Source organism: Podarcis muralis, chromosome 14, assembly GCF_964188315.1.
Source record: "Podarcis muralis chromosome 14, rPodMur119.hap1.1, whole genome shotgun sequence".
NCBI lineage: Eukaryota > Metazoa > Chordata > Lepidosauria > Squamata > Lacertidae > Podarcis > Podarcis muralis.
Window position 1 is genome coordinate 29521893 of NC_135668.1, and position 26997 is coordinate 29548889.

General features: G+C 47.3%; 2 protein-coding genes across 3 annotated transcripts in view; one reads left to right on the top strand and one right to left on the bottom strand.

Annotated features, from left to right (window-relative positions):
• The window catches only part of SPG11 (SPG11 vesicle trafficking associated, spatacsin), a 33153-nt gene extending 16931 nt beyond the window's left edge, over window positions 1-16222 (top strand). For both annotated transcript variants that reach the window (XM_028706671.2, XM_077919110.1), the window contains 21 exons: window positions 382-448; window positions 2670-2835; window positions 3143-3348; window positions 3698-3806; window positions 5185-5344; window positions 5739-6011; window positions 6191-6391; window positions 6815-6922; window positions 7243-7405; window positions 8215-8429; window positions 8963-9734; window positions 10285-10427; window positions 10595-10796; window positions 10959-11096; window positions 11787-11920; window positions 12394-12501; window positions 13173-13341; window positions 14071-14159; window positions 14379-14534; window positions 14649-14800; window positions 15239-16222. In XM_028706671.2, the coding sequence (XP_028562504.2) occupies window positions 382-448; window positions 2670-2835; window positions 3143-3348; window positions 3698-3806; window positions 5185-5344; window positions 5739-6011; window positions 6191-6391; window positions 6815-6922; window positions 7243-7405; window positions 8215-8429; window positions 8963-9734; window positions 10285-10427; window positions 10595-10796; window positions 10959-11096; window positions 11787-11920; window positions 12394-12501; window positions 13173-13341; window positions 14071-14159; window positions 14379-14534; window positions 14649-14800; window positions 15239-15419 (3912 nt within the window). In that variant the 3' untranslated portion in view covers window positions 15420-16222. The remainder of the gene's footprint in view (window positions 1-381; window positions 449-2669; window positions 2836-3142; window positions 3349-3697; window positions 3807-5184; window positions 5345-5738; window positions 6012-6190; window positions 6392-6814; window positions 6923-7242; window positions 7406-8214; window positions 8430-8962; window positions 9735-10284; window positions 10428-10594; window positions 10797-10958; window positions 11097-11786; window positions 11921-12393; window positions 12502-13172; window positions 13342-14070; window positions 14160-14378; window positions 14535-14648; window positions 14801-15238) is intronic.
• A 712-nt stretch (window positions 16223-16934) lies between these two features.
• EIF3J (eukaryotic translation initiation factor 3 subunit J) lies at window positions 16935-25373 on the bottom strand. Its single transcript, XM_028706672.2, has 8 exons — window positions 25242-25373; window positions 25015-25127; window positions 21972-22026; window positions 21680-21771; window positions 20158-20272; window positions 19800-19958; window positions 18846-18919; window positions 16935-17921 (listed from the first exon to the last, which is right to left on the bottom strand). The coding sequence occupies exons 1-8, from the start codon at window positions 25264-25266 to the stop codon at window positions 17790-17792; spliced, it is 765 nt and encodes a 254-aa protein (XP_028562505.2). The 5' UTR covers window positions 25267-25373; the 3' UTR covers window positions 16935-17789.
• Window positions 25374-26997: the final 1624 nt, after the last annotated feature.

A 26997-nucleotide genomic window follows, 5' to 3' on the forward strand; every position in this document is an offset into this window, starting at 1 on the left:
GATCCGGCCCCCGGGCCCTAGTTTGCTTACCTATGTTTAAGAGTGAAATGCCCTTTTGCCTCGCCCTCTGTGGATAATTTTCTCCTCAGCTTGGTTTCACTTGACACAGATATTTTAAAATATTAAGTGGCTTAAATGTGCTTTTGAATAAATAAAATCCTCTGGAGCTGCACTCTGCTCTGTGGAGTGTATGTATATAAGACTGGGTTTGAATTTGATGTGACTGTTTCATTCCAGAATATCTGGGTCAATGTGTGACAGCAGCTGTACTACATGTGTAAGATGCTGCACAAGATGTGTGCTCAGTCAAGCAGCTTGGGTTAACATGTTTGCTGCATTTTAAGCAGCCCTTGAAATTAATGTTGTGTTCTAATTTTTCAGGCGTTAGTTCCATTTGATCCCACAAAATTGTTTGGCTGGCAGTCAGCAAATACGCTTGTCATACCTGGTAGGTAACTTTTGCCGTATCTTGTTACTATTTAAAGTGAGTATAACGTATACGTGCGTGGAATCTCCCAGTATTTCATTCTGTTAAATAGACATTTCTCTGGGAGCTGACAAGATGCTGAGAGGTTTGGCTTCCAGCAGAATTTTCTTTGCTCTCCCTGTTGCATCTGATCTTTGAAAAGGTGAAATAGAGCCCTAGAATTAGGCAAGCTTGTATTCTTGCCTCCTAGCTGTTTATCTTGAATCTAAATGATGTCCCAGACTGCCACTCTCCTAAAGTTGGCAACAAGAACATTTCTGTATTGTCTTTTTGCCAGTTATTAAGACTTGATCTTAAGTGGTTTTTGGCCATGTTGTCTTGCTCCTGTAATTTAAATTGTTTACAGATTACTATTTTTTTTTTTAAAAAAAAGTTTATTCAGTGGATGTGGCTATTGGACAGCCAAATTCTTGAACAAATTCTTGAAAAAGAGTTCTCCTTCCCTTGGAGCTCCCTTTCATCAATCCACTTCTTGGATCTCACACACAAGCTTTACGCTGTCCAGAAAGCCACTGCAAGTCAGACAATGGTCCTGTGGTTCTTCTGTATCAGAGGAGGCCAGCCTGTTCCAGCAGCAATGAAATGTTTACCATTCCAAAGTCTCAGTCCAAATTCTTTACGGGTTTGCACTCTGGATCAGATGCAGCCACTGCTTTGGAAACTGGCCCCACAGATTTTAGGGCATGGTTGGCTGCTTAAAAACTTTAGCTCTGTATCCACATTTACTAAAGTGTCTCTGGCTCCAAGTGACAGCTGTAATAGTATATGGATGAAAATGGACTCTCTTAGAATACCTGCAGCAGCACTGGTCTGTGCCCCTCTTTCCTTTAAGCCAAGTTCAGTTGCACAACAAGTTTAATCAAATCCTGGAATAGAATGTTTTCAAGAGCTCTTGGTTCATACAAATAAAATTTTCTCTGCACTTTTTAAAATTCTCGATGGAAAATGTATCCAATTTATCAATTATTTGTATTTACAAGATGCCACTTGTGTTTCACTTCTCTCACCCTGGAGGTTCTGCATTCCCAAGTTTTATTTAGAAGGTTTGTTGACAGTTTGGTGGTCTTGAGAGAGGGAAGGTCTAATGGAAGTGGAAATGTTGGGTCAAGTCCTCCCTTCTTGCCATTTTTATTCTGGAATTTGAAACCAGCTAGTTGTCCTCCTTCTGGTCACTGCTGGATAGGTCAGTAAGTTTTTATACAAGTGGTTCGATGAGCAGATAAAACTCCTAGGGTTTCACTGACAGAGAAGACCAGAAAGCAGCTGGTTAAAAGACACCATAATTTATTGTCCCAGGGATTGTCCTTGTGGGTTTTGTTTGTTTAATGGGTTGTGTTCTCTTCTATATAGTAATTGTGTTCATATCTGTGATGTATCTAGTTATGGATTATAGAGTGCAATAATAAATCAAGATACTTTATGCAAGTGGAACTTGCTTTTAGAAACCAGTGCAGTTCTCCTTAGAAGTAGTTCGCAGTGGTGTGGTTGTTTCAGCTGCGGCTATTAGAAGGGCATGTGGAGGCTTTGTGGGAAAATAGCCCCCACCCCAGTCTGCTTCCATTGGCAGCTGGACAGCCTGTAACTCTGTTACTCTTCCAGTGTTGGGACCCCATGGAGGCTCTGGGGTTGTCTTTGCCAGCTTGGCCTTATTTGGCTGGTGTTGATGGGAGTTGTAGTCAAAAACATCTGGAGAGCGCTAGTTTGGCAAGGCTTCCTCTTTCAAGTGTCGAAAGTGTCCATCCCCAAGGCTGGCTGTTGCTGGTGTTTCAGCTGTAATCCCATGCGGTGCTCTGGCACTCAGGTCCTGTGTTGGGGCTTCCTGTTGGGGCTTGTGTTTGGCCATTGTGAGAACAGGATGCTCTTTTAGACAGACCTTGGGTCTGATCCAATAGGCTCTTAAGTTTTTATGTAGATTGCCGAGATTGTCAGTTACCTCCTGCTGTAGACACTGAGCAGCAAAACCTCCTACCAGAAACTTTTCCTGTGCCAGCCCCATTGAAATCCACAATACTTATACATGAAAGGACAGAGCTGCCTTTTTATAGCTCTTTCAGTGGACTGATCCCAGAGAAGTGCCTGTGGCCAGGTGTGAGGCCAAGTTTCAAGGAGTCAGCCAGAAGAATTGTGTCTGGCACTTGGGCCTGTGGAGTCTACTCACCACCGTTTTCTCTCTTCTCTTTAGATACCTGTAGTGACCTTCCTCACTTCTCAAGTGCCCCTTTTGTCAACAAATATGCTGTAGTTGAACGTCTGGATTTCTCCTACTTCTTGCGTCATGAACGCCCCTCATTTGCTTTTGGGACTTTTTTAGTCCAGCAGCTAGCGAAGAGCAAAACTCCAAAGCAGCTGTGAGTATTTGAAAGCAGCAGAGATTTGGAAAGGAGCCTCTCATGTTCTCGACAGAACATTTTCTATGGAGAAATCTTTGTATTGCAATAAGGTATTGTGTTGTTTTAGATAGATGTAAGCTGCCTTGTAAGAAGAGGTATTAATTTATATAAAGTACTTTTCAGATTTGGACCCCAGTTTTTTTCTGACCTGCTTATAGTCCCCTTGGCTTTGATTTTGACTGTGTGCAGAGTTGGGTCCTTTCCTTGCAACCTCTCTGCTGTTCCAGATGCATGATGCTAACGGCTGCTGCCTTTTCTTCCCTAGGATCCAGCAAGCCGGCAATGACGCCTACTCCTTGGCCCTCTCCTTCTTTTATGTGCCGTCTGTGGCTTCCGCCTGTGCCTGCTTTTTGGAACTGCTGGGCCTTGATAGCCTCAAACTCCGGGTGGATGTTAAAGCTGCCAACGTGATCCTGAGCTTCATGTCTCGAAGAGAGGAGCCTCAGCATAACTCGATCAGGCAGTCGTTGGGTAGCGTTTCTTCTACATGTTTTCTATATTGGAGAAAAGAGTGTAATATTTGATGGGTGCACAAGAGCAGAAAGCCCCCTGCCCTTTTGTTCCTGAATGGCAAAGTCCACATCCACAGTGAAGTTAGAACTGTTATATTTATTTAATAAGTTTGTAGGCTGATGTTTTAAAAATCCCAAGTGATTTACAAAGTAGACACCATAAAATCACAAGGCAAAACAAAAATACATAATGATGATAAAAGCACCAAAACGCTAAACCAAGGGTAGATAACCTATTGGGGGGAAATATAACTTTGAAGTATTCTGCAGCCACATGAAGCAGAATGCTTTGCCTTTTCTGTTTACAGTTGAAAAGCTGACTCAGTTGGCAGAAGGAGAAAAAACAGCAGCAGAAGAACTCCTTGTCTGCTTGGAGGAAGCTGTGTGGGATAAGATGGAGCACCAGGAGATAAGCAAGTGAGTCAGCCCTTTGAGCCCAGTGGTGGGAATTTGCTATACATTCTTTGTGGCCTTATATTACTTCTATGAAGACTTAAGGATTCAAATTTGGAAGGATTGATTTGATTTTTGAGTAGATTTGATTTGATTTATTATATTTCTATGCCACTTTTCATTCAAGTGAATCTCATAGCAGCTTACAAACAATAAATAACAATAACATGATAGGACATCACAAATACAGCTTAAGGTTGAAGTGTGATGTATAGAACAAAAAAAGAAAAAAAAAAAGAGGAAAGCAAGTATAGCTTGCATGCTGTCTCCACCCCCTTTACTTTTTAGCCTGGAATCCCTGCTAGCTGCATATTAGCAAAGAGAGATTCCCCTTCCAAATGCTGTTTCTGTGTTTCAGTTTCCTGTATCTCCACATTCACTTGAGTCGCAGGGGATGGAGAGGGGTAGTTAAGAACACCAAAGCAAGGAGGGGCAGAGAAGAGTGTAAGAAGCAAAGGGCCCAATTAATCCAGTGCTGTTTCCAGGTACCTCTGAGGCACGAGAGCAATGGCACTCTCCCACCCATAGCAGCTGCCATTCATAGGAATGCCCTCTCTGACACTGGAGGTAGTAATATCTCGCTGTCATAGCCAGTAGCCTTTGATAGCCTTGTTTCCCGTGAATGCTGACCCCTTTCAAAGCAACCCAGATTCATGGCCATCGCTACGTTTTATGTTAGCAAATTCTTGCAATGTCTTTCCTTTTGTTTGTCTCTACTCTTCCACCATTTATCTTAATTGGATGACCCAAGTGTGGTCTAGTATGATGTGTTCATTTTCTGCACACCATGGATAATAATAATAATAGTAATGTTCTATGCCTTCACTTGAGGGGACGCGGGTGGCGCTGTGGGTAAAAGCCTCAGTGCCTAGGGCTTGCCGATCGAAAGGTCGGCGGTTCGAATCCCCGCGGCGGGGTGCGCTCCCGTTGCTCGGTCCCAGCGCCTGCCAACCTAGCAGTTCGAAAGCACCCCCGGGTGCAAGTAGATAAATAGGGACCGCTTTCTAGCGGGAAGGTAAACAGCGTTTCCGTGTGCTGCGCTGGCTTGCCAGATGCAGCTTGTCACGCTGGCCACGTGACCCGGAAGTGTCTGCGGACAGCGCTGGCCCCCGGCCTCTTGAGTGAGATGGGCGCACAACCCCAGAGTCTGTCAAGACTGGCCCGTACAGGCAGGGGCACCTTTACCTTTACCTTTACCTTATGCCTTCACTTGCCTTTTCTTTAGAGGGCTGTTGTGCTAGTCCCTTAAAGGTTTTGGTTGTTCTTGGCAAGTGTTTTTTATGGAGGTGGAAGCTTAAGTTACTGGCTGTTTCAGTAGAGCTAATACATCCCTTCCCCATAGGACATCCAGCGAGGCAAGGAAGCAGTGGTCTCTGGTGGCCCAGTTTTGCAGGCTCCACGGCCTCAAGCTGAGCATGTCATACCTGAAGGTGTGTGCGAGATCCAGCGAATGGCTGCAGTTCCTCATTGAAGCCCAGAGGTACAACTACCAACCCTCTGAGGTAAGGAACCCTTCAGGCAAAAGTGATATGGCCATCTTTATTAATTTGGGGTTTAGTCTTTGCAGTGGCTGCTTTGAACAGACAATGCTCTTGAAATAGGGGGAGAGATCATTAATGTGGCTTCATTTGCCCTGGCAGCAGAAAGACAGGTACAAATCTATAAAGGCATTAATATAGTAGAATTCTAATTTGTGTTTGGTATGTGTACCACTTTGCTGTGACTCATGAGCTCAAGACAATAAACTAGACTTCCAGGTGTTTTGTTCTGCAACTCCCATCAGTCCCTCGAGGGCACCAAGTTGGTGAAGACTTCGATAAACCATTGTCTGCTTGCCTCTTTGCGCTGTTTGTTCACTTTATATTGTTCACCTAGTTTGTTCTTTCCCTTCCCCAGGTTGTCCCCATCCTCCAGGAGTTTCCCCCTCCTCTGCAGGACCACTTGAGGCTGGCCTTGGAGAGTTTGCAGTCCTCAGTTACTCCATTGGAGGACGGTCAGGGTGGCAACTCCCACCGGCTGAGGCATGAGCAAAAGCCAGGCACCCACACCAGTGATCTTTTCCGCATTCTCCTTTGGTGTCAGGAGCAGCCGCGTCCCTGGCATTACCTTCTGGGTGAAGCTGTGAAACACCAGGCTCCCATCCTGAGCGTCCTTGCTGCATGCTTCCAGGTAAGAATGCTGTGAGGATGGCCCTGTGCTTCTGTTGTTCATTTATTTTCGTAGGCCGTATGTGTGATATTTTAGAAATATTTGCAAGTACATTCCTCAAAGTGGGTCACTTCCTCCTTGTATCTAACTTTCTTTACCTCTTTCCCACTCCTCTCTGGCCCCATCCACCCGTTTGGAAGGACACCAGTATTATCCATTGCCTCTGTGTTTGGCTCATAACTTCCTTGGATAGCTCCACCACTGCCCAAGTGACAGACCACTTGGAAGGCTCAGCTGAAACCCATGAATGGGATCTTCAGGACTTGGCTGCCCTCTGGCAGACACTTCTCCAGAAGCAGAAAATCCAAACTCTTCTTCGTGGCTTTCAGTTCTTTCTGAAGGTAACTCTTTAAGTCCCTCTACCTGATATTACTTGGGCTGCCTCTGCTGGGTGCACCAGAAACCGCCCCAGCATGCAACTCCCATTTGTTTAACTTGTGCTTCTTCACATTTTCTAGAGTGCCTTTGAAAATAAATGTAACAAGGGTTCCTCTGTGTGTGTGTGTGTGTGTGTGTGTGTGTGATTTCTTCAAACTGAAAGCTTCACGAGACATGGAGACTGCACATGGAGCTGCCCAAATGAACCCTCCATTCCAAGTTAAGGAAGGGAAATGGTCCAATTTCTGCCTCCTGCTGTGGTTACACTTTCAGAGCCTCAGGGGCTAGATGGGGGGGTGTTCAATGTCAGAGGTGTATTTTTAAATAAATAAATGGTGCAACACTTGTGAAAAATGTTGAACATAAATTTGCATCAATCTATTCAGGACTCCCCTTTGCTGATGATCCTGGAGCTGTACGAGTTGTGCATGGACTACAGAAACTACAGCGAAGCGCAGAGCAGACTCCTTGCATTCCAAGCCAGTATTTCAAGAGTAAGCAGACCCTTCCCTTTGCTTGCTGAAGCTTTTGAACCAACTCTTTAATTACAGAGGTAGCTAGCATCTCTAGGCTAGAGCATGGTCTTCTCTTGAGTGTGTGAGGTTTAATTTTTCCAGTTGAAGGATTGTTTGAGCATGCAGGCACACACGTATGGCTGCCCACCCTTCTTCCTTGGGCGTATCCTTCCCAGTTCCCTACCACACTGCTGCTTTGCATTGTACAAGTTGGCTTAATTTGTCAGAAAGATGAAGGAGAGGGTGGGGGAGAGGCATGTTTTGGCACTTGGATAACTTTCAAAATGACTTTTGCACAGCTGCAAGCCTTACCTGAAGGTCCACCTCTCCTCTTGCCTGTGCCCTGGCTGGTGTCGCAGGCTTCATTTCTTCTTGAGCTGATGCTCCAGCAGTGCAGGACTCAGTACGAGCTGGGAAAGGTCCTTCAGCTTTTTGCAGATACGGACACCGTTCTCCCTCATGGTAAGGACAGTTTCCTTTGGTTCCCTGTCAGTAATTTGTTACCTGCGCAGCCAAGACTTCCTCTTGAAATCTACTTTCAGTGCCTGACACCAGGCAGCCCTCGGGAGGTGGTAGTAAAGGAGCATCAGTTGCCGAGTTCATTCTGCCTTTAAGTGTAGTCAAATCATTGGTCTTCGGGGCATGGAAGACCATGGAAGATGGTAATCCAGGAGGTTTGGAAGACCAGAAAAAGGGATGTGCATGTGTGAAAGCAGCCCCTCCCTTTCCAAGTCCCGCCTCTCCTTGGCATGTTGGGAAACCCAGTCACTTCTCTCTTTGTCCATCATGTGCATCCTCAGTGCTGCTTAGAAAGGCAGGGACTGATCTGCATAAGAGATGGTTGTCTTCTGCTTCATTTTTATACCATCTTTCGTCTAAAATGATCCCAGGTTGGCTTGTGAACTTTAAAGACAGAAGAAGTAAAACATGGGAATAAACTAGTGAATTAGAAGCAACAGCAGCACGTCAGCAATTTAAAAGCATTGGGGTGAACAAGAAGGTTTTTGGTCTGGTGTCTAAAATAAAATAAAAATACTGATGCCAAGTGGGCCTCCCCTAGTTGGGGCTCTGCAGCCAAAAAGGCCTCCCTTCCGAGGCCTCCCTTCGTTGCCCTCCACTTCACTTCTGCCAAAGGTGTTGCTCAGCAAAGGGCCACAGCATGGGCAGCTTGATGGGGATCCCTTTTGCCCCTTTCCAGAAAAGCCTGTGTCATTAAAGCACAGACTATCCAGTTAAGGACCTGTCTCTTTTTGGGCCACTTTTGTGCTTAGGGCCTGATATGAAGAAGCTGAGTGCCCTCAGCTTCACCTTGAAGGACTCTCCTGTCTCCATCGATTGTGCCATTCTGAGCAGTTACACCCCAGAGAATTTCCAGAAGGAGTGCAGAAGAATTCTGGAGGAGCTGCAGGACCAAAGCTCTTTCCAAATAGCGCGGAAGGTGGCAGAGCTGGCAGAGCTGCCTGTGGACAACGTGGTGATCCAAGAGGTGCGCTAACCTTTTGACAACTCATGTTTTGGTTGATTATGTTCCAACTCCAACCAAGGCAGAATTAGAATGTGGCTTCCCCATCTATTGGACTCAGCCCCTAGTTTTGGTGGCTCAGTCCCAGATCCGGTGCTGCCTTTGGCTACATATGAGTAAGTAAGGGAACTTGGGGACCAAGAATGAGGTGCTTGTAGTTTCCTGCTGTGGGGCAGTGAGAGGGGAATACGTATTTATCTGTCAAAGCCATCACCTTGGACTGTGTCCTGTAATAATCAGGCAACCAGCGCAGGTCTCTCAAAGCTGTTGGTACATGTTCTTGAGCCATCAGACCCATCAGTATGCTAGCAGCTACATTTGTCATTATCTTCCATCTCCACACAGTTCTCAAGAGCAGTCCCATGTTGTGTAAAAGGAGTTGCAGCCAGGCTCTCCCTATCGACAAATGGTCGTGAATCAGTAGTTCAGCTTCCTTTCATTGGTTGTCATGGAAAGATGGGGCTGAGAAACCCTTTGATCTTTTGTGTGTTTTGCAGGTCCTCCAGAATATTCATCTCTTGCAACAAATTGGCCACTGGCCTCAGAAGCGGACAAGGATCGAGTTCTGGGAAAAATGCCACGAAAACTATATGAGAAATGCCATCTCAACCCAAGCGGCCTCCAATTTCTTCTTAGCTCAGGCAGACCTTCTGTCTGAGTCCTTGGATGAGGGGAGAACATCTGGCATCTCGGAGAGGCAACTTCTGCTCACCTTGGCTGGCCACTGGTTAGCCAAAAGTGATCCGGTTCCGCTTCAGGAGCTGGAAGGGATTGAGAAAGAAATCTGGCTTTGCCGCATTGCTCAGCAGGCTTTGAACCAGGGCCCTGAGAAGTCCAAGCACAGATTCTCCCACCAGATTTCTATGAGCGGTGAAGTGTCCTTTGATTCCTTAGCCAAGGAGTTTTCCTTTTCCAAGCTGGCTGCCTTGAACGTGCCCAAGTATTTGCAGCTAGAGGGTTTGCCCTCACACAATGCATCCTTGCAAGCCACACTTTCTGCGGCTGATGTGGAATCGCTGAGCTTTCTGGTTGGGCGCCTGCTGGACGAGGGGAGCATCCACGAGGCCAGCCGGGTTTGCCGGTACTTTAACTTCTACAGTCGAGATGTCTTGCTGGTCTTGCACTGCAGAGTGCTGGCATCTGGAGAAGTCCTTCGGAGCGAGTTTCACCCAGAGGTTCATGCCATCCTTGCAGCAAGAGACAGAGAGGAGGCGAAGGACAAGAATAATGGAGGGGGAGAGGACTCTTCAAAGAAAAAATCTCTGAGCAGTAAGTAGCAGGAGCATTTGGAGCTGCAAATTGGACAAAAGCATCTCTCCTCAGGAGTCCACAGAGGACCCTCCTGGGCCATTTCTTCCTTTCTCTGCCATTTTGTGGGTCTTGTCATTGCCCATTCTTTAGAAATGTAGGTGTTTCTTGGATCTCAAACTTTGCCATTCGTAGCATTCAAAACTGCTGCAATGTTTTTCCTTCAAAAATTGGGAGGGGGGGAGAGAAGGGAGGGTGGCAGCTGATCAGTTGAGAACCACTGAGCATTTCCAGTGCTCGTTTGTCATAGAATCATGGCAGTGTCGAGTTGAAAGGATCCAAAGGGTCATCTAAACCAATCCTCTGCTTTATAGAAATCACAGCTAAAGAATCCTTGTGTTTAAAAATCTCCGGCCTCCAGAGCTCAGAAGAGCAATAAATGTTCCCTTATCCCACCCAGTGTTGGTTTTCTCCTCCCAGTTTTGCCCTGTCCATCTCCAGCCTTGTCTTCTCCTCTTGCCCAAGCATTCTGCTTGTTCCTTGCTATCCAGAGTCTCTGTTTCCTTTTCAGCCTCAAGCCTTGAGTCCTGCTCCTTTGTGGGAGGTCCAGGCCCAGAGAGCGAGGTGGTGGGCAGCCTTCAGGCCTTGCTGGCGGAATGTGTCCACGGGCGGAACTACTGCCGGCAGGTCCTCTGCCTGTTTGAGCTGTCCAAGGTGCGTGCGGGTTGGGAACTGGGGAGGGGCAGCCATTGTGCTACAGTGATGGGAGCTGCAGGATCTCTCCAGTGGGGGCCTTGCCTGCCAGCATGGCACTGAGGGGCCCTTTGAGGATGAGACGCCTCAGGATCCCAGACGTAAGACTTCCCCATGGTCTTTTGCAGGAACTGGGCTGTCCCTTCAGTGAGATCTCTGCCCACGATTCCGAGAAGCTGCTTCGGGTGATCCTGTCTTCTCAGCAGCCGGACAGGTGCAAAAAAGCCCAGGCCTTTGTCACCACACAGGGAATGGAGCTGGAAACCGTGGCGGAGATTGTGGCCGAGGAAGTCACCCGAGAGCTGCTGGCCCCTTTGCAAGGGAAAGGCAGTGAGTTCTCCTTTGTTGTTCTTGAATAATTCTATAACTTGTGGGGAGGCGGAAAGACTCCTAGGATCGGGTTTGGGCAGGAGTGGAGGCGGTGCTGTTTCTTCCCCTTCCCCCTGTCAGCTGGAGGATATCCTGTCACCAATATGTCATTTGTATATACAGAACAAAAGCAAATTCTGAACCCAGCAGAAGAGAGCCAGGCATTCCTGCAGCTGGCTAAACTGTGCCAGGACCACACGTTGGTTGGCATGAAGCTATTGGACAAGATCTCATCTGTGCCGCACGGGGAACTTGCATGCAGTAAGTCAGTGATGGGCAGGTGGAGGATCCTTTTTGGCCAGGGATTAAACATCCAGTAACAGCACACTAGCATGCTGCATGGCTAAGGCTGCAATCCAAAGCCTGCTTACTTGAATGCAGATCTTATTCAGGTTCTTGGGACTATGCTTCTACATAAACATAGGTGGGGTTAGGCCTCAGGAGGAGGGTGTCCTTTTTTCTGTTTGCTATCTTTGTGTGGTTTTCATTTGGAAAATGTAACAACCCCACCCCACCCCACCCCCGATCATGTTCATTGATGCCAGGAAGCTGGAGCTGTGGTCGTGAAGGGTTTGACCCACATGCTGCCATTCTCCATCTGTCTTAGCAGTAGTACAGGTTTTTGCTGGAGCCTTTCATAAAAGAGCATTTAGCAGTTCTGGGGGGAAAGGGAGTAGCCTCTGACTTCACCTAGCTGTCCTCAAGGCAGGGAACAGGTTTGTCTATGAGCAGCTGAGGAGCTTTTGCCTCCAAGAGCTGCTGTCCCCGTCCAGTGTATTTGAAAGTGACTGTTGTTCCACTTTGCAGTTGAGGGACCAGATGCCACACAATCTTTGGCCAAGGGAGAAATTTAAATCGGGGCAGGGAGGGGGATCTCCCTTGTATTGGAGAGCACCTGCAAAACTGAAAAAAATGTGCTTGCTGATGAAGACCCCTTTCCTCCTTTTTCAGCTACAGAGCTGCTGATCTTGGCCCACAACTGCTTCAGCTTAACCTGTCACATGGAAGGGATCACGCGGGTTCTGCAAGCTGCCCGGCTGCTCACAGAGGAGCATTTGGCACCCAACGAAGAATATGGCCTTGTGGTACGTGACTGCTCTAAAGCTGCCCTATTTGTGGGAAATGTGAACTGGTTTCAGGGACACACACACACACACACCAGGCCTTTGAAGGATCCTGCTGATTCCAAGACATCCCCTTGCTTTGCTGAAAAAGGAAGGTAGTGGCAGGTCAAAGACTCCCACAGATGGTTCATGCTCGGCTGCTCTCTGCATTGATGTTAGCAAGTAACAAGTAGCTCCTCTTATAAGAAGCAGTATGTGCAGCCTTCATTGGCTTCCCCTGGCCTGGTAGGAAAGCTGTCTTTGCTTTCCCCTGACCAATTATTGGAAATGGCTGATCAATAACCTTCCACAGACTTCTGTTGTGCCCTCTAAGGAGGGGTGGCGGCGGCTGCCATGACCTTCTGGCTTACCTCAGTGTGCATGATGACACAGAGTGAGGCCCTTCTGCCTGCCTTGCTGTACAAGTCCTTATCTCTTCTTCCTCCCTACCAAAGGTTCGGCTTCTCACTGGAATTGGCAGATATAACGAGATGACATATATCTTTGACCTGCTGCACGAGAAGCATTACTTTGAGGTGCTCATGAGGAAAAAGCTGGATCCGGTGAGTGCAGGAGACGCAAATCTGCCTCATGCTTTCTCAAGAGTTCCAACCTTTCCATCAGAGGGACAATAGAGGGAATCCAAATGCAAATGTGTCATTGAGCCTTTATTTTCAGCAGGATGTGGATGAGGCTTAGTCTCTCTCTCTGCCTGCCTGCCTGCCATCACATGGGGATCATCATCCTGAGTGATCCAAGGGAGGGAGGTTGAAGCCAGGATATATGCTGGCTCTTTATTCTGAAGGGAACTTGACTGGCCTGGGACAGGTGGCAGTTGTATGCAGATCAAAGCATTTCTCTGTCTGAAGGCTCATTCTCACTTCTCAAATCTGCTTCCCCCGCAGTGCCTTCAGTCTTCACATTTGTTACCTTCTTGCCAAATCATCATTCCAGTCACAGCATCCCCACTCCAGAATGTCCCTGCTATAGTAAAGCCATAAAGCTAAAATGCTCCTTCTTTCATAGCTTTTTCTCGCTCACTTGTTCAAATGCAGCCCTGAAATTCAGCCATTCCTTTCCTTAACATTTGTGGCTCCATCTCTTCTAATCCTTTTTAAATACACTTTTTTGGGGGGGCAGTGCCTGAGAGCTCTAGCTTCCCCTGTTCTCAGCTGCAAGCTTTCTCAACACCTCTTTGTCACATCCACTCCTTGCCTCCCTTCCACTTTGGCAGAGCGGGACCCTCAAGACAGCTCTGCTGGACTACATCAAGCGCTGTCGCCCAGGGGACAGCGAGAAGCACAACATGATTGCCCTCTGCTTCAGCATGTGCCGAGAGATTGGGGAGAACCACGAGGCGGCAGCCAACACCCAGCTGAAGCTCATTGAATCCCAGCCGTGGGGTAAGTTGCTAGACCAGTGGCGGCAGTGGGTAGATGGGCAGTTTCTGTATTCTCGGGGCTCATCTGACACTGGCAGCCTGATGGGGAGGAAGACAGGCTGTCTGAAGAGGAATGAATTCTTTTGCCAGCCTGGTGTTGTCCAGATAGTTTGGACTACAACTCTCATCAGCTCCAGCTAAAGAGGAGCCAGTATACTCTAGACCTGCAGAGAGCCCACCTGCCCAGGATAAGAGGTGCTCAACAGCCTAGTTCCTTATTCACCTCTTGTGAAGGAGATGTGATGGAACCGCAAAAGCAGCTCCATAGTTTTTGGAAGCAACTCTATCATTCTAGACCCCAAAATTCTATAGGCCCTAAAACTGACTGTTCGTCCTAGCAGTATGAAATTTAGCACAGGGAATCTGTTCAGTAAGGTGTATGATATGGCTAAATTTCAGAAAAATCAGGCAATGGCCAGTTGAGCCACAGCAAGTTTAAAACTTGGCATTAGGGAGGCCTATACCTGAAAGTACACATTGTCCTGAATCAGCCTAGGTTGATCTAATGAAAGGCATAATCTGCTTGCTTTGTGCCTATCGTTTGAGTCCTCACTGAGGTGCCTGGATTGGCTTTGGTGGATACATCTTTGGTTCACTTGCTACCTCTCTTCCCTCCCTCTGGATTTGGTATTTGATTCTGTATTTTCTGCCTTCTCCCCATGAAGGTATTCAACACCTCTTTCCTTTTCAGAGGAGTGCCTGCAGGATGTGCCCAATCTGAAGAAGCTCCTGATGAAAGCCCTGACCCTCTACATAGATGCTGCAGAAAGCTATTCCAAGGCAAGATGGGAGTAGGACTGAGTGAAAAGTGGAAAGGCGAGCGGCAGGGCCTTGTTAGTGTTTGCTTCAGGGATTGATGTATCCCATAGAGTTACAGAGGTGGCATCAGATGTGAGAAGAGAACTGTTAACAGCGAGATGTTTGCAAGTGTGTGTGGAGGAGGGAAGGCAGTTGCAGCCACTCAGCATCATCCGTGCCTCTTTGACTCCCTTCTCTTAGGACTTCTGTGTGCGCCAGTCCTTGCGCTGCAACAGGCTGACAAAGCTCATCACCCTGCAGCTCCACTTCCTGAACAGCAGCCACAGCACCAAGCTGATCAATCTGAGCAGGAAGAGCCTGCTGGAGTGTATCATGTCCCTGCCCAGGTTCTACCAGGTAAGGATGCCAGGCACCATCACAAGAGCCTGTGGTGTCCTATTGATGGAAGGACACAGTGCACATTCCTGGGAGGATGATGTCAGCTGGCATTTCTCTTCCGTCTCTCCCCAGGCTGCCATTGTGGCTGAGGCCTACGACTTCATCCCAGACTGGGCTGAGGTCCTGTATCAGCACGTGATCCTGAAGGGAGACTTCAGCTACCTGGAGGAGTACAAGCAGCGTGGCCTGCTCAAGACCAGCACCTTTGAGGAAATAGCCCGGAAGTGAGTCCAAGGGAACCATTTGCAGCCCACTTCTCCCAGTGGGAGACATTCCCCAAATCAGGCTTTCTGTAGAGTCGAGATCCTCACTCTAATCCTCGGTTGAAGGTTGCAATCCTGCAAGTTGAAATACAAACAAAGTGGAGAGCTTTTAAGCTCTCTGCCGTGCTTGGGAAGCAGGGCCCACTCCAGAAGGTTCACACAGGAGCAGTTCCAAGGTTTATATAGGACCCTTGGAACCAACCCCCCACCCCGGTAAGATGCAGTCATACTGTATGTACTGAAAGTAGAGTTCTCCCTCCACTGGGCACCTTTTTGTCCCAAGGGCAACACCTTCCTCCCTTGCTGCACTTAGCTGGCAGGTAGAAGTGGGATCCTGTCAGAGGGCAGAGTGTGGGGGACGAGGCTTATGTCTAACCCCTCTGTGACCTTCTGTTCCAGGTTCAAGCAGCACACAAGCAATGAGTCTGCTTTGAAAAACCTGAAGCGGCTGCTGACCTACTGCGATGACATCTATGTGTATTACAAGCTGGCTTATGACAACCAGTTCAACGACGTAGTGAACACGCTTCTAAAAGATGCTCAGACAGGTTGTTGTCTGAAGGACCTGCTGGCCAACTAGACGATGCTTGCGAGAAAGAGCCACAGCCATCACTGGGGTTGTAGGAAACTCCGGTCAGTACAGGCAGGGGTTTGTGCAGAAGCGGTTACATTTGTTTCAGTATCTGAAACGTGCAACAAAGCGGACAACAGCATTAATCAATGGTATGAAATGGTAAGGAATATCAACCTCAGGGTTGGTTTCGAGTTAATTTGACAGTTGAAGTTAGAACTGTTTATTAGGAGAGAGCTTTTCTCTCTGGGAATCCTTGTGTTGAATATAGAGGTTACTTAAAAACTAAGCTGGCTCTTGAAGCTGCAGCTGAGTTTCTGGGTTACAAAATGATGAGGGCAGGCTTTCTCTTCAGTAACCTCTCCCCCTTGCATATTGCTGGATGATATGAATAACTGGAGAACCATTTGCTGTATAAAAATATTTTTTGTGCAGATTTAATATTGAACATATGGTATAAACTTTGCCATACCTGCTTTTCCCTGGTTATGTATAATTTAATGTTCTCAAAGTATTTCGGGTACAAGGTAGGTGGAGTGTCATAGAAACTTGGAGGCACTGAGAGTGCTGAGCTCCTCTAACCCTTAGGACTCCAGTGCATGAGTTGTTCTTGCTCATTTCTGCAAAGCTGTTCCTTAGCCAACACCAGTGCCCAGCTTTTTCAGAACGAGCGTCAACAACAGTGGCACTGTGTGTTTTTGTCCGTAGGAAGGTAGTTAAATGAGGAGTGTTTATAGAAATGGTCTTCCAATGTTTCTGTTACTCATGTTTTGCTGTGTGTTTCTAAAGTCACCAATACAGCTTGAACTATGGCGGTGTTTACTTGTGTGAAGACTACAGAACATTACAAGGCTCCCTGTAGTTGGGGTATACAGTGAGCCAAAGAAGCTCTTTTGGGGAAAGAGATCTCTGCTTGACTACAATTCTTGCTTGCTCCTCAAATACATATCCATTTGCAAGCTTGTAGCTGTTAGTGAGGGCAAATCAGAGGGGATAGGAAGAAAGAAAACATAGCAACCTCTTACAGGTTGATGGTTTTATTGCTTTTTGGCGAATTAAAATTAACAGCCTTTGACCCTAGAGAGCAGGGGTGGGGAATCTTTATACACGATCCATTTCCCCCAAACCATGCCTGCCCACCAGTCTAGTCCCTCACCCTCACCTTGCTTACAGCAAGCCTGGCTAGCATCTCCCCATCCCTCAAATAGCAATGGAAAGGAAGACTGATATGGGTAGGATAAACACTACTTGTTGGCCTCTGGCTCTGCTGTTGGGGAAGAGCATGAAGGTGCCCTCTTGGCCAATCAGTTGCCCAAGCAGTCCTACTTCACTCCTCCCTGCTTCTCAGCCCCTTTGGACTTTTTTTTGGCAGGGATGGAGTTCCTGCAGTTCACAAAAACTAAGACATCTGTTAGAATTTTGTGGTGCCACAAGACTTTATGTCCTGTGATTAACCCCTGCAGTGGGCTTGCCCCAAACCAGCAACAGTTCTTGCCCGAGGTGGAAGCACAGCCAAACCAAAGCTCTCAGTCCTCACAATAGTGATTTTATTAAATTAGTTGCTTTTATAAAACATTGCAGATGTCATAATTGTTAACATAACAATTTACCCAACTGTCGTAACTGTTGCAGTTTGCTAAGCAGGATTCCTGTAAATGAAAAAAAAAAAAAGAAAAACAGCAAAGTCTTGTGAGAGCTCAACTAAAGCCACCACAACCTGGTGACAAAGAATTCTCCCAAAGAGTCAGGAAAAAAATGTGTATAAACTAAACTGCTTAGACTTAAGCCACAAGTTCCCCCCGCGCAATGCAACAGAACCAGCCTCTGTTCTGACCCAAAGAAGGGGTTATTTGCTGCTTTCAAAAGCTCCAATGTCCAAGTGCAGAATCTTCTCCCTCAGGCCATTTGCCAACCTAATGAAACACCTCAAGCTCTAGTTTAATAGATAAAAGCCATTTTTAATACTAAATACACACCATGCCCCCTTGCTGCAAACTGCTTTTGTTGTCTGGGTAGTCAGTGGAAGAGGTACAGTTAAGGCTGTTATGACTAAACTGTGCTGGTAAGAATACAATTTTGGCCTTGTTGAAATTAATTAGTTTCCAAATTCAGTGCTGCTTCTGCTGCTATGAAGTCAAACATGAACAAAGTTCCATTATTTCCTATGATTAAGCAATTGAGCCTCATAATTTTACTCCCTTGGCATTGAGATGGGCATCCCAATGCTTCAGCAGCTGAGTGGCGACAGGCTAACCCAACAGCACAAATATACTGCCCTTTTTTTGATTGTAGCATTTGGCAGAATTTAAAGGAAAGAAGTTGTGCTACACATTTAAGGGATTATGGGCAACAGAAAGACAACAGGAGGGAGAAGAAATGTCACATGAAGTCTTCAAAGTCTTGTACATAGCCACCGTCATAACCACCATAGTCTGCCAGGTCGTCTTTCATAGTCGCTTTTAAACCACCTCCTGGCACCACACCCTTTTTCTTCTTTTTGGCTTTGTTTTGCTGCGGGAAAAGACAGAAGCAGTTTAGGAAGGGAACAATAAAGCCCAGCCTCAGCATTCCTACCCCCAGTTAGTGAAAACAGAACAGCACTTTCTATAAACACAGAACATGATTTATTTATTTCATGCAATTTATATGTCACTAGATTCTTAAAAACAAACCCACCACCCGCAAAGCGATTTACAAATAAAAGAATGGTCATTGCCTGAATTTTCTTTCATGGAGAAAGAGGTAGTCAAACAATATTCTGTACCATCTACTGACAATGTGTGTACAGTACTGTGTTTCACCAGGAAAATTTATGGATTTAATTAGGCAACGAGAATCGAGAAACTGAACACATTAAACATGGCAATCTTGGGATGCTTCAGCAAAGGTATTGCAAAGATGCACATGGTAAGAGGGAGATGGCAAAGAATTCTAGCATCAGTCCTTCCATTTAGATCATACAATCCTTCCCTGATCTGGCATGGTCCAGATGTATGGAACTACAGCTCCCATAATCCCAAGCCATTGGGACTGAGGGGAACTTGGGCGTCCGACAACACCTGAAGGGCACCCAGTTGGGGAAAGTTGGATTAGCAACTTACAAAGGTGTACGAACCGAATGCTGCCAGGGTCACTGGAAAGAAGCATTCTACAGACGCTCAACATCACCTAGAGCAGGGGTCAGCAACCTAAGGCCCATGGGCTGGAAGCAGCCCACAGAGGTTGTTTGACCAGCCCCCGAGCCGCCCCCGAACCCAGTTGCCTGCCCGCTATGCTAAACTGGATCAGCGCAGGAACTCACTTCCGCAGTGCCAGAAATCGCATCTGCGCACGTGTGCAATCTGGCCCAGGCAACCTAGAGATTAAGAATGCTGACCCCTGACCTAGAGGGCACCCAACACAAACATTCTCAGAGGAAATTTGCTCAAGCCGTACCTTCTCTTGTTTCTGCTTCTCGCTGCATAGCACTGTCAAGGAATTTGTGATCTTTTTCAAGTCATCAACTTCCACTAAATTGGAAATAAAAGCACAGTAAGGAGGGTCATTCATATGGCTTTCCAAGCACTGGGTCCAGTTTGTTTCTCTTACTGAATAATGGGATTCCTATTTACAAAACAAGTGTGGCATTTTAGATCTCCACAGGAAGCCCCTTTCAGAAAAAAATGCTTCAGACGGAATGGAAAGAAGCCAAGGGAAAGAAGGGCTGAAGCTTACTAGCAAAGCATTGTGGGTGTTCAGATGCTTGTGGCCACAGGTTCAGCCGCTGCCATCTCCAGGTTACAAGCATCTCAAATGCAGAGCTGAAAAAGACCCCTCTGCCAAGCAGGGTAGACAGCCCTGGGTCAATATTCCCAGGTCAAGGCGGCTCTTCCTTATACTGCTTGTAAGTGGAAAACAGGAGACAGATGAAATAAGCAATTGCTCACAAGCTCTCACATCTCTGAAAGGAACACCCGTCAAGTCTCCCCCTTGGGGAGGCCGCCCAGCTGCTGTGACAGAGATATAAAGGACAAGGCTGATCATAGTGGCACAACCCAATCACAGAAAATATTTTAGGTGGTCATGTTGGTCCAGTAAATAGAGATTATAATCCCAAAACCCCTCAAGCAATGCCGATTAGGACTAACTAAAATGCCACAAGGATGCTGACTGTTACGTAAAACAGCAAAACGGAGTAGAAGGGGAGCCAAGTGTAAAATAAGTCACAAAAATGCCCAAAGTGCTGCAGTTTGTAACAGTCTTCAGATGGAGCACAGGACATATTATACAGACTAAGAACACCAGTTTAACCCCACCTGTCCACCCAGGCTCTCCCAATTGATCCCCATTTTATCTCTTCCACATGTTTAGAAGAAGAGCAGAGTGCAAATTTGTGATAAGCATACTTACATGAAATACATACATCTCGAACTAATGCTTCCAAAAAACCAGCATAATATAGGGATTTCTCATACTGTGTTATTTTCTCTTTTAACAATTTGCCGAACTCCGTGAAGTCATCTTTGGAAGATGGATTCATGGCATCTATTCCACACGTGCTATTTACACCTGTAGAAAGAACAGCCAATTGATCAGAGTGGTGTTGGAGACAGGGTGGCAAAAATCAATTACCTTTCTGTGGTGCCCAGAAGTGAGGGGCAAACCCACCCACCCCATTTCAAGTATCAGGCTCCCTGGTGGCAAATATGACAAGAGAACATCCTTGTGTATTCCATACATGTCCCTGCAGCAGTCTCTTAACACTTACCAAAGGTTTCTTTTGCTAACTCAAGGTCTGCCTCTTCTTGCAATTTCTGCAGCCGTAGTTTGTCTGCTAACTGTTCTTCTGGCGTAAGTTCTTTAGAGTCTTCCGATTCCTCTAACTTGAAAGAAGTAACAAAATCAAGATCAATTACATGCAGCAGCTCTTTTGTCAATGCTGCTTAATAAACTAAATATGGAAGCCAATGTGGGTTTTAGAAAGCTTGGCATTCACATAGTGAGCAAACAATGGGAATATTTTGGATCTTTACTTTAATGTCCTTACATGAACCCTCTAGAAAAAAAATTTGACCACTTAGTTGAGCATGCCAGGGTACCACAAACAGGTTTAACTCTTGCTTTATTCAACTATATTTAAAAAAGTGAAACTTCAAAAATAATTGCATATGTATGTATATATATATATATATATATATATATATAAAACTAAGCAACAACATAGCAAAAATTGCAGAGTCCAGTATGAAACAAAATGTTTTTTTAATCCCCCAGCTATTACTAGAAATGGATAGTCATGTGAGACTCTAATAACACTGCTTCTACAGGGTCAAATTGACCCCCCCCCCTTTTTGCACAAGTTAGCTTTTCAGTCAGTCATTAGTGTCCATCACTAGGCACAACAATGATGAAAAACAAGATAAAATACTTCTAAAGCAGGCATAGGCAAACTCTGCCCTCCAGATGTTTTGGGACAACAACTCCCATCATCCCTAGCTAACAGGACCAGTGGCCAGGGATGATGGGAGTTGCAGTCCCAAAACATCTGGAGGGCCAAGTTTTCCTATGCTTGCTCTAAAGTCAATATAGTTTGGTTAAAATACAAACACCCCTTCCCCTTCCTTATTGGAGCCTGGGAAGAGGCCTCAGCATCAAGATGGGGCCTTTAAAGATCCACAAGACCCCTGTAGTGCTCAGGGTGGTCATCCCTATTTACCCAGTGTGACAGCTGGCTGTTATGAAAACTTTTTGCAGTTTTTGGTTTCTTCTTCTAGCTTGATTGTTGTCTTAAAAAACACTTTCCTTTTTAATTATAATCAAGTTTGCCGGTACTTTCTGTTGTTGTGATTGGTAAGATACAACACTACAAATCCCAGCAGCAAAATCAAGGGCCTTCCCCTCAGAGAAGTTATGTTCACCTGGGGAGTTGGAGGGTGCCTCTCAAAGCTAACCTCACCAGGTGATCTACATACAAGCAGAGGGAACTGATTTGGGGCAGCTACGTATGTAGCAACTCACTCAAAGCAGCAACAACTGGAGCAGCTCAGTGTGACCTCATGGGACAAACTTGGAACATCCAGACAAAGATCTCACTGTGTGGACAGAGCTGGCCTTTGATAACTCAGATAAGTATTCCCCATCCCCAGCTCTTTGACATCCTCAAAGGCAAAGGCCATTGGGGCTTACTCCTTAACAAACCAAAAGGGCAGGTAAAACTGAATCAAGGCACTGAAATTTATCTGGTGCATGAAGTAGGATCTCCACCCTCTCCTATCTCAGAAATGCCTTACCCTTTTTTTAATCTCCTCTTGCTTTTTCTTCTGCAGTTTTTCCCTCTCTTTTATTTTTTCTGCTATTTTCTTCTTTTCTGAAACTTTGGGTTCTGCAAACAGGGCACAACATTATTTCCTTCCATTTTATTTTTCAGTGCTACGGATTCAGAACAAGAACTGCTACCCACACATCATCCATAGGTATCCAATCCCATCTGCAGGAAACATGCATGAGGCTGCCCAAGCCACAACCAGCATCCTCCTGCCCCACAAAAGGAGCAGAGTCCCCCTCCCCCGCCATATTTCTCACCTGTCTTTACATCCGTCTCCTTTTCTTCTTCCTCTTCCTCATCATCCCAATTATCCTAGATGGGGGAAAGAGTAGGTAGGACTGGTTGTCAGTAATCATGCCCAATGCAGCAGCCCCTGACCCCAACACTAGATCCTTTTTCAAATAATTCAATGCAGTCTTTGGAACCGGAGTGGAGAACTTGGGACCAGGCTTACCACTGAAGCGGCCAGGTACATTTCCACCACTTCAGATCACTGAGGCCTTATGCAAGGAAAGTTGGCAGAATTATGACTCTGCTCTTTAAGAGTCTCACTGCTCCCACCCTTAAGAGTTACAGGAACTGAGAGATGGACTCTCAACTAAGGCCAAGCTCAGCCAGTAGGCTGGCTTCCTTTATGACCCACTCAACAGAATGTTTTTCCAAGGACAAAAGAAAATTTTCATTGGAAAATGAGAAACATTCCCACAGTGTAAAAAGCTATAGAATTTCACCCTGTGTGGATGCTGTTCCAGGGAGGAGCCCTCAACTGGAGCACTAAAGCCAGCCATCAGCTGCTTAGCTATTTCCACCAAAGACATCTTAAGACAACATCCTTGAGCTAATATAGCTGCTGCACGATGGCATCTCTGCATCTCACTGGAGCCAGCTCAGCCGCAGATTCGGGTCCTTCCGGCCTTGAAGAATTGCAACAAAGCATCAGACTTAATTGCTAACTCCAAGTAGCACACTTTAATTACCAACATAAGTGAAAAACAAGAGGGGAGGAACTGGACTTCCCAGTCCAGAGTGCTTTGCTCACCCAGCAAGTGCAAGAACACAAGAGTTCTGCCTGGAGCTGCAGCTCCAACACGTGGCCCATTGGCTCAGCAAGGTCATCTTCCCTTGCACACTATTCTTTCAGTCTGCAACTAACAACAAAACAAGAACTGCCTTCCCTGCCTGGAAGTTCTTACTTGCTGCAGGCAGCCAAAGTAGTGGCTATTTACAAACCTGTTTTTGAAACAGTAGCAAGGGAGTCTCCTATTTCCATTCATGGGGAAACTTTTTCAATAATCAACAGCAATGATTTACAAGTTACTCATCTCTGCATCCTTGAAAAACTCACTCTGTGTGTGTGGATAGAGACCAACTTATCTTTTGCAAATAACGTTTCTGACAAAATATACAAGTGTCAACAGATATTTGAAGTATAAGCCAAGGAAACTGAATGTGGCTATTTTTACCCGCAGGGATTATGACATACATTAGGCAGTCACTCATCTCCCACAAGTAAACTAGTGTGCCTGGCCATATTCTAGGGACAGGCCCTCTGACATCCCACTTCCAGAGTCTAGCTTCTCAGCAGCAACCCTACAAGCAGCCACACCCTCTTGCCTGGCTTGACACACCTCCATGCCCATGGCTGATAAGGGCAAGACTGAACATATGGCCCTGCCCCAAGTCCATTTGCTCCCCTGATACAACCATGGCTGGAGCCCCAGAAAAACAAAACAAATTCATGACAAGTTATTCCAGCTCTAAGAATATGATCACTATAGAAATAAACTATATATAGACAATATGTTCATTCTGAAAGAATCTGGCAAGGTAGCTGCATCAGAGAAAGCTAACAGAAACCAGAAGAGACTCAAACATGAACCATCAACAGGGTTATTAACTTCCATTAAACTTCCATCAGAGCACCAAAGTTTGTGCCCCAAGATGACAGACATGGACAATGTTACTGTTTGGTTGTTTTAAGAGAATCCAAAAATATATTAAAAACTCTTCCATCATTAAGAATTTTAGCACGTCCATGATTTTTGTTGGAGACAAATCCAGTAAGAATGGCTTGATCAATTGGAAATATCTGCCTCTCAAACACTGCACCATTCCCCAGCTTTCTGTTGTTAAGCTCCCTGCTACATCACAGAAAGGTACAGTTGCCTGACAAGTTTTATTTCATGATTTACCTTGTCTGCTTTTAAGGGGAAATGTGCAAAACTCAACAAGAACCTTGCCTGAAAGATACTAAACCTATTTCATGTTCTTAGGTTAACCTGAAGTCCGAACCTGCTTGATTCAAACTACCTATTTCACCTGCCTGGGCACCAGTGTAATGTTACCTGGTGTAGGTGATGGTAGCTGCTCCCACCTTTATGCCCTTCCCCTTCATGATCTCACACTCTTTCCAAAACATATAGTAATTAGATACTGACTGGTCAGCGAGCAGCTACAGCTGGGTAATCCCACCTGCCTTTCTCTCTGAGGGCTGTGAGCAAGGGAGGTCCCACAGCCTAAGCCAAGAAACGGAGCCAGCCAGCTGCAAGCAAGAGAAGCAGGACTTGACAACGAACGGTCTCAAGTCCATAGAAAAAAAGCGGGGTGTCCTACAAAGGTGACCCCTACCCAGTGGGCCGGGACCATATAGGCCTTGCTGAGATCTCCTTGGGCCCGTTCTCCACTCCCCACATATATACAGGCAGCGTAAAGCATTTGGCCCTGGCGGTGCCACATGCCCCAGGGCCAAATCCTGCCCTAGATGAGCAGGTGCCAAAGCCGAGCCCGACACAACCAAGTCCCACGCGGCTTCTCCCGCGGCGGGGCCAACTTCCAGATCGACTGGGAAAACGGCTTCCATGTCCGGGGCTCCCTGGAAGGACTGGCAAGGGGGCGCCGAGGGGCCGCGCTGGCCGAGCAGCCCCGGCACCTGTTGGGCCGCCACATGGCAGAAGCGGAAGCGGCCCAGCAGGCGGCGGTCTGAGCAGCCCCCACCCCCCTTACATACAGGATCCTTTCCTGCTGAGTCATCAGCCCCTTTCCCGAGCCGGAGGGAGACCCAGCCCGGAGGGAGGAGACCCAGGTCGACATATGGAGGGCCGCGGAGAAAGGACGGGGAGGCAGATCCAACACGCTCCCCCCCCCCGCCCTGTTCCCGCTCGGAGGAGAAGACCCCCCCCCCAATCCGCTTCCAAGTCCCCACCCCTGTCGCGGGGGGAGGCAGGGGCGTCTCCATAGCGACCGGGCCTACAAGGGAGAAGCCTCTTGACAGGCCTGAGTGGGGGCCCCTCCGCTGCCCACCTTGACGTCGTCGTCCTCGTCCTCGCCGGCCCATCGATCCACCGCCACCACCCCGGCCGGCGTGGGTAGGAGCCGCCTGGCCACGGGGTCGGGCGCCTCGAAGGAGTCCACGTCTGTGGCGGGAGAAGGAGGGAAAGCGGCGTCAGCGGACGGCGCAGGGCCGAGGGGAAGGGGGAGGGAGGGAGGGAGTCGCGCCGCTGGGCCGGACTAGGCCGGGCCGGACTTACCCCAGGAATCCGCCTCGGCCGCCATCTTGCCCGCTTGCTCGCTCAGGCCAGTCAGGCAAGCAGGAGGGAGGAGGAGAAGTAGGCGTCAGGCGCGCGGAGCATGCCGGGATGGAGGCGGCGGAGTGGAGCAATGGGCGGAACTTCCCGCCGACCCGCTCCGCCCCCTCTCAGACCCCGACGTCGGCCATAGATTTACTAAAATGGTGACTTGACCGCGGGGACCCAGCTTCCGGCTCTGTTTAGGCCGGATGGGAGTTACCCGAAAAAGCAGAGGGAGAAGCAGGGTTTCTGCAGACTCCCGGCCGCTGCCTTGACATTCATTTATTCTACGGGTGAGGAAAAACAGCCCCAGACCTCATGGTTTACGCTCTGACACAATCACGGCGCAAAAGCGAAAGGGGTTGCAGGGCGGAGATCGGGGAAGCGGAGCAGCCTCAGGCCCTGGAATTCTTGGCATGGCCAGCTTGGGGGAGGCAGAACAGCTTAAGCAGAGGCGGCGGCAAAAGTTGCTGGTGGGGAGGCCCTGCGCTCCAAGTGCGATGCCTGCGGATGGCTGACCCTTGAGGGAGGAGCCCGTGGAGTTTATTCCATGCTGCCTCTCCCAACTTGCTGCCTTCCAACTTCCAGCAGACCCCCAGCCTGCGCCACCATGGGGATATCACAGAACTGCATGGAGTTGGAAGGGACCCCAAGAGTCATCTAGTCCAACCCCACGCAATGCAAGAATCACAGCTAAAGAATTCCTGACAACCGCTACGTAAAAACCTCCCATCAAGGTGAGGCCACCACTTTCTGAGGAAGTCCGTTCCACTGTCCCAACAGTTCTTACGGTCAGAAAGCTCCTCCTGATGTTTAGTCACAATCTCCTTTCTTGTCATTTGAATTCATTGGTTCGGGTCCTCCACTCTAGAGCAGCAGAAAACAAGTTTGCTCCATATTCCATGAGACAGCCATAAAATATAAAACACAGTGCACTTATAGAAAATATGAAACACTTATGCCTGCAGGGATTTGAGCTGGTGACCCTGCGGCCTGTCTTAGTGCCCTTCACTTTTGCATTACTGCAAGTCTACTGACCTTTCCCAGCTGTTGTCTCCACTTTCAAGGCTTCGAATGCAGAATAAAGTTGACTGTTGCTTTTTGCTACTTGAAAACAATGGTTCTGTTACATTAGGCTTTTTTGTAGCCTTACACCATGACTGGCTCCTGATCGCTGCTATTCACTGCTATCCTGAGAGCCTTTTCACACATGACACTGTCAAGACAGATAGTCACTACCCTACCTATTATTTAATTCAATCCCAGCCTCTCATCTTTTGGCAGAATGACAGCAAGAGCACCAGTGTGGTGTTTGAATTTGGGAATTAGAAGAGCTGGCAGGCAGCGGCAACCATGCCTGGGCAAGTATGCCTGTCTCCTTTGTTTTGCTTTGAACTGTTGTGACTGAAGTGGGAGCTCACGGAGCCTCAGGACTTTGCAACAGGCAAAATTCCCACCTTTAACTCTAGGGGGCGCCCTGCCACCTCCTTGCTCAGCTCTAATCAGCAGTCAAGACTGAGTTACATCTGGCAGCTCTGAGAATCTGCAGAGGTTTTTAAAACACTCTAAGCACATGCATGTTTCAGATTGTGTGATCAATTTTGTAGGGGCCGGACAGGAGACTGCAGAATACACTAGACCTGCCCTGGATGCTGCAATCAAAAGGGACAGATAGGCAGTTAGCAGCCTCCAGGTCGCTGGGAATCAGGATTGGTAG

Bases quoted from the DNA above. Each gene is read 5' to 3' on its own strand.
- EIF3J (XM_028706672.2), bottom strand. From the start codon at position 25,266: ATGGCGGCCGAGGCGGATTCCTGGG. The intron at 22,027-25,014 runs GTGGGCAGCGGA...TCCCCCATCTAG, and splicing joins ACGAGGACGACGACGTCAAG to GATAATTGGGATGATGAGGA. The intron at 20,273-21,679 runs GTAAGGCATTTC...ACTTCTTTCAAG, and splicing joins AAGAGGAGATTAAAAAAAGG to TTAGAGGAATCGGAAGACTC.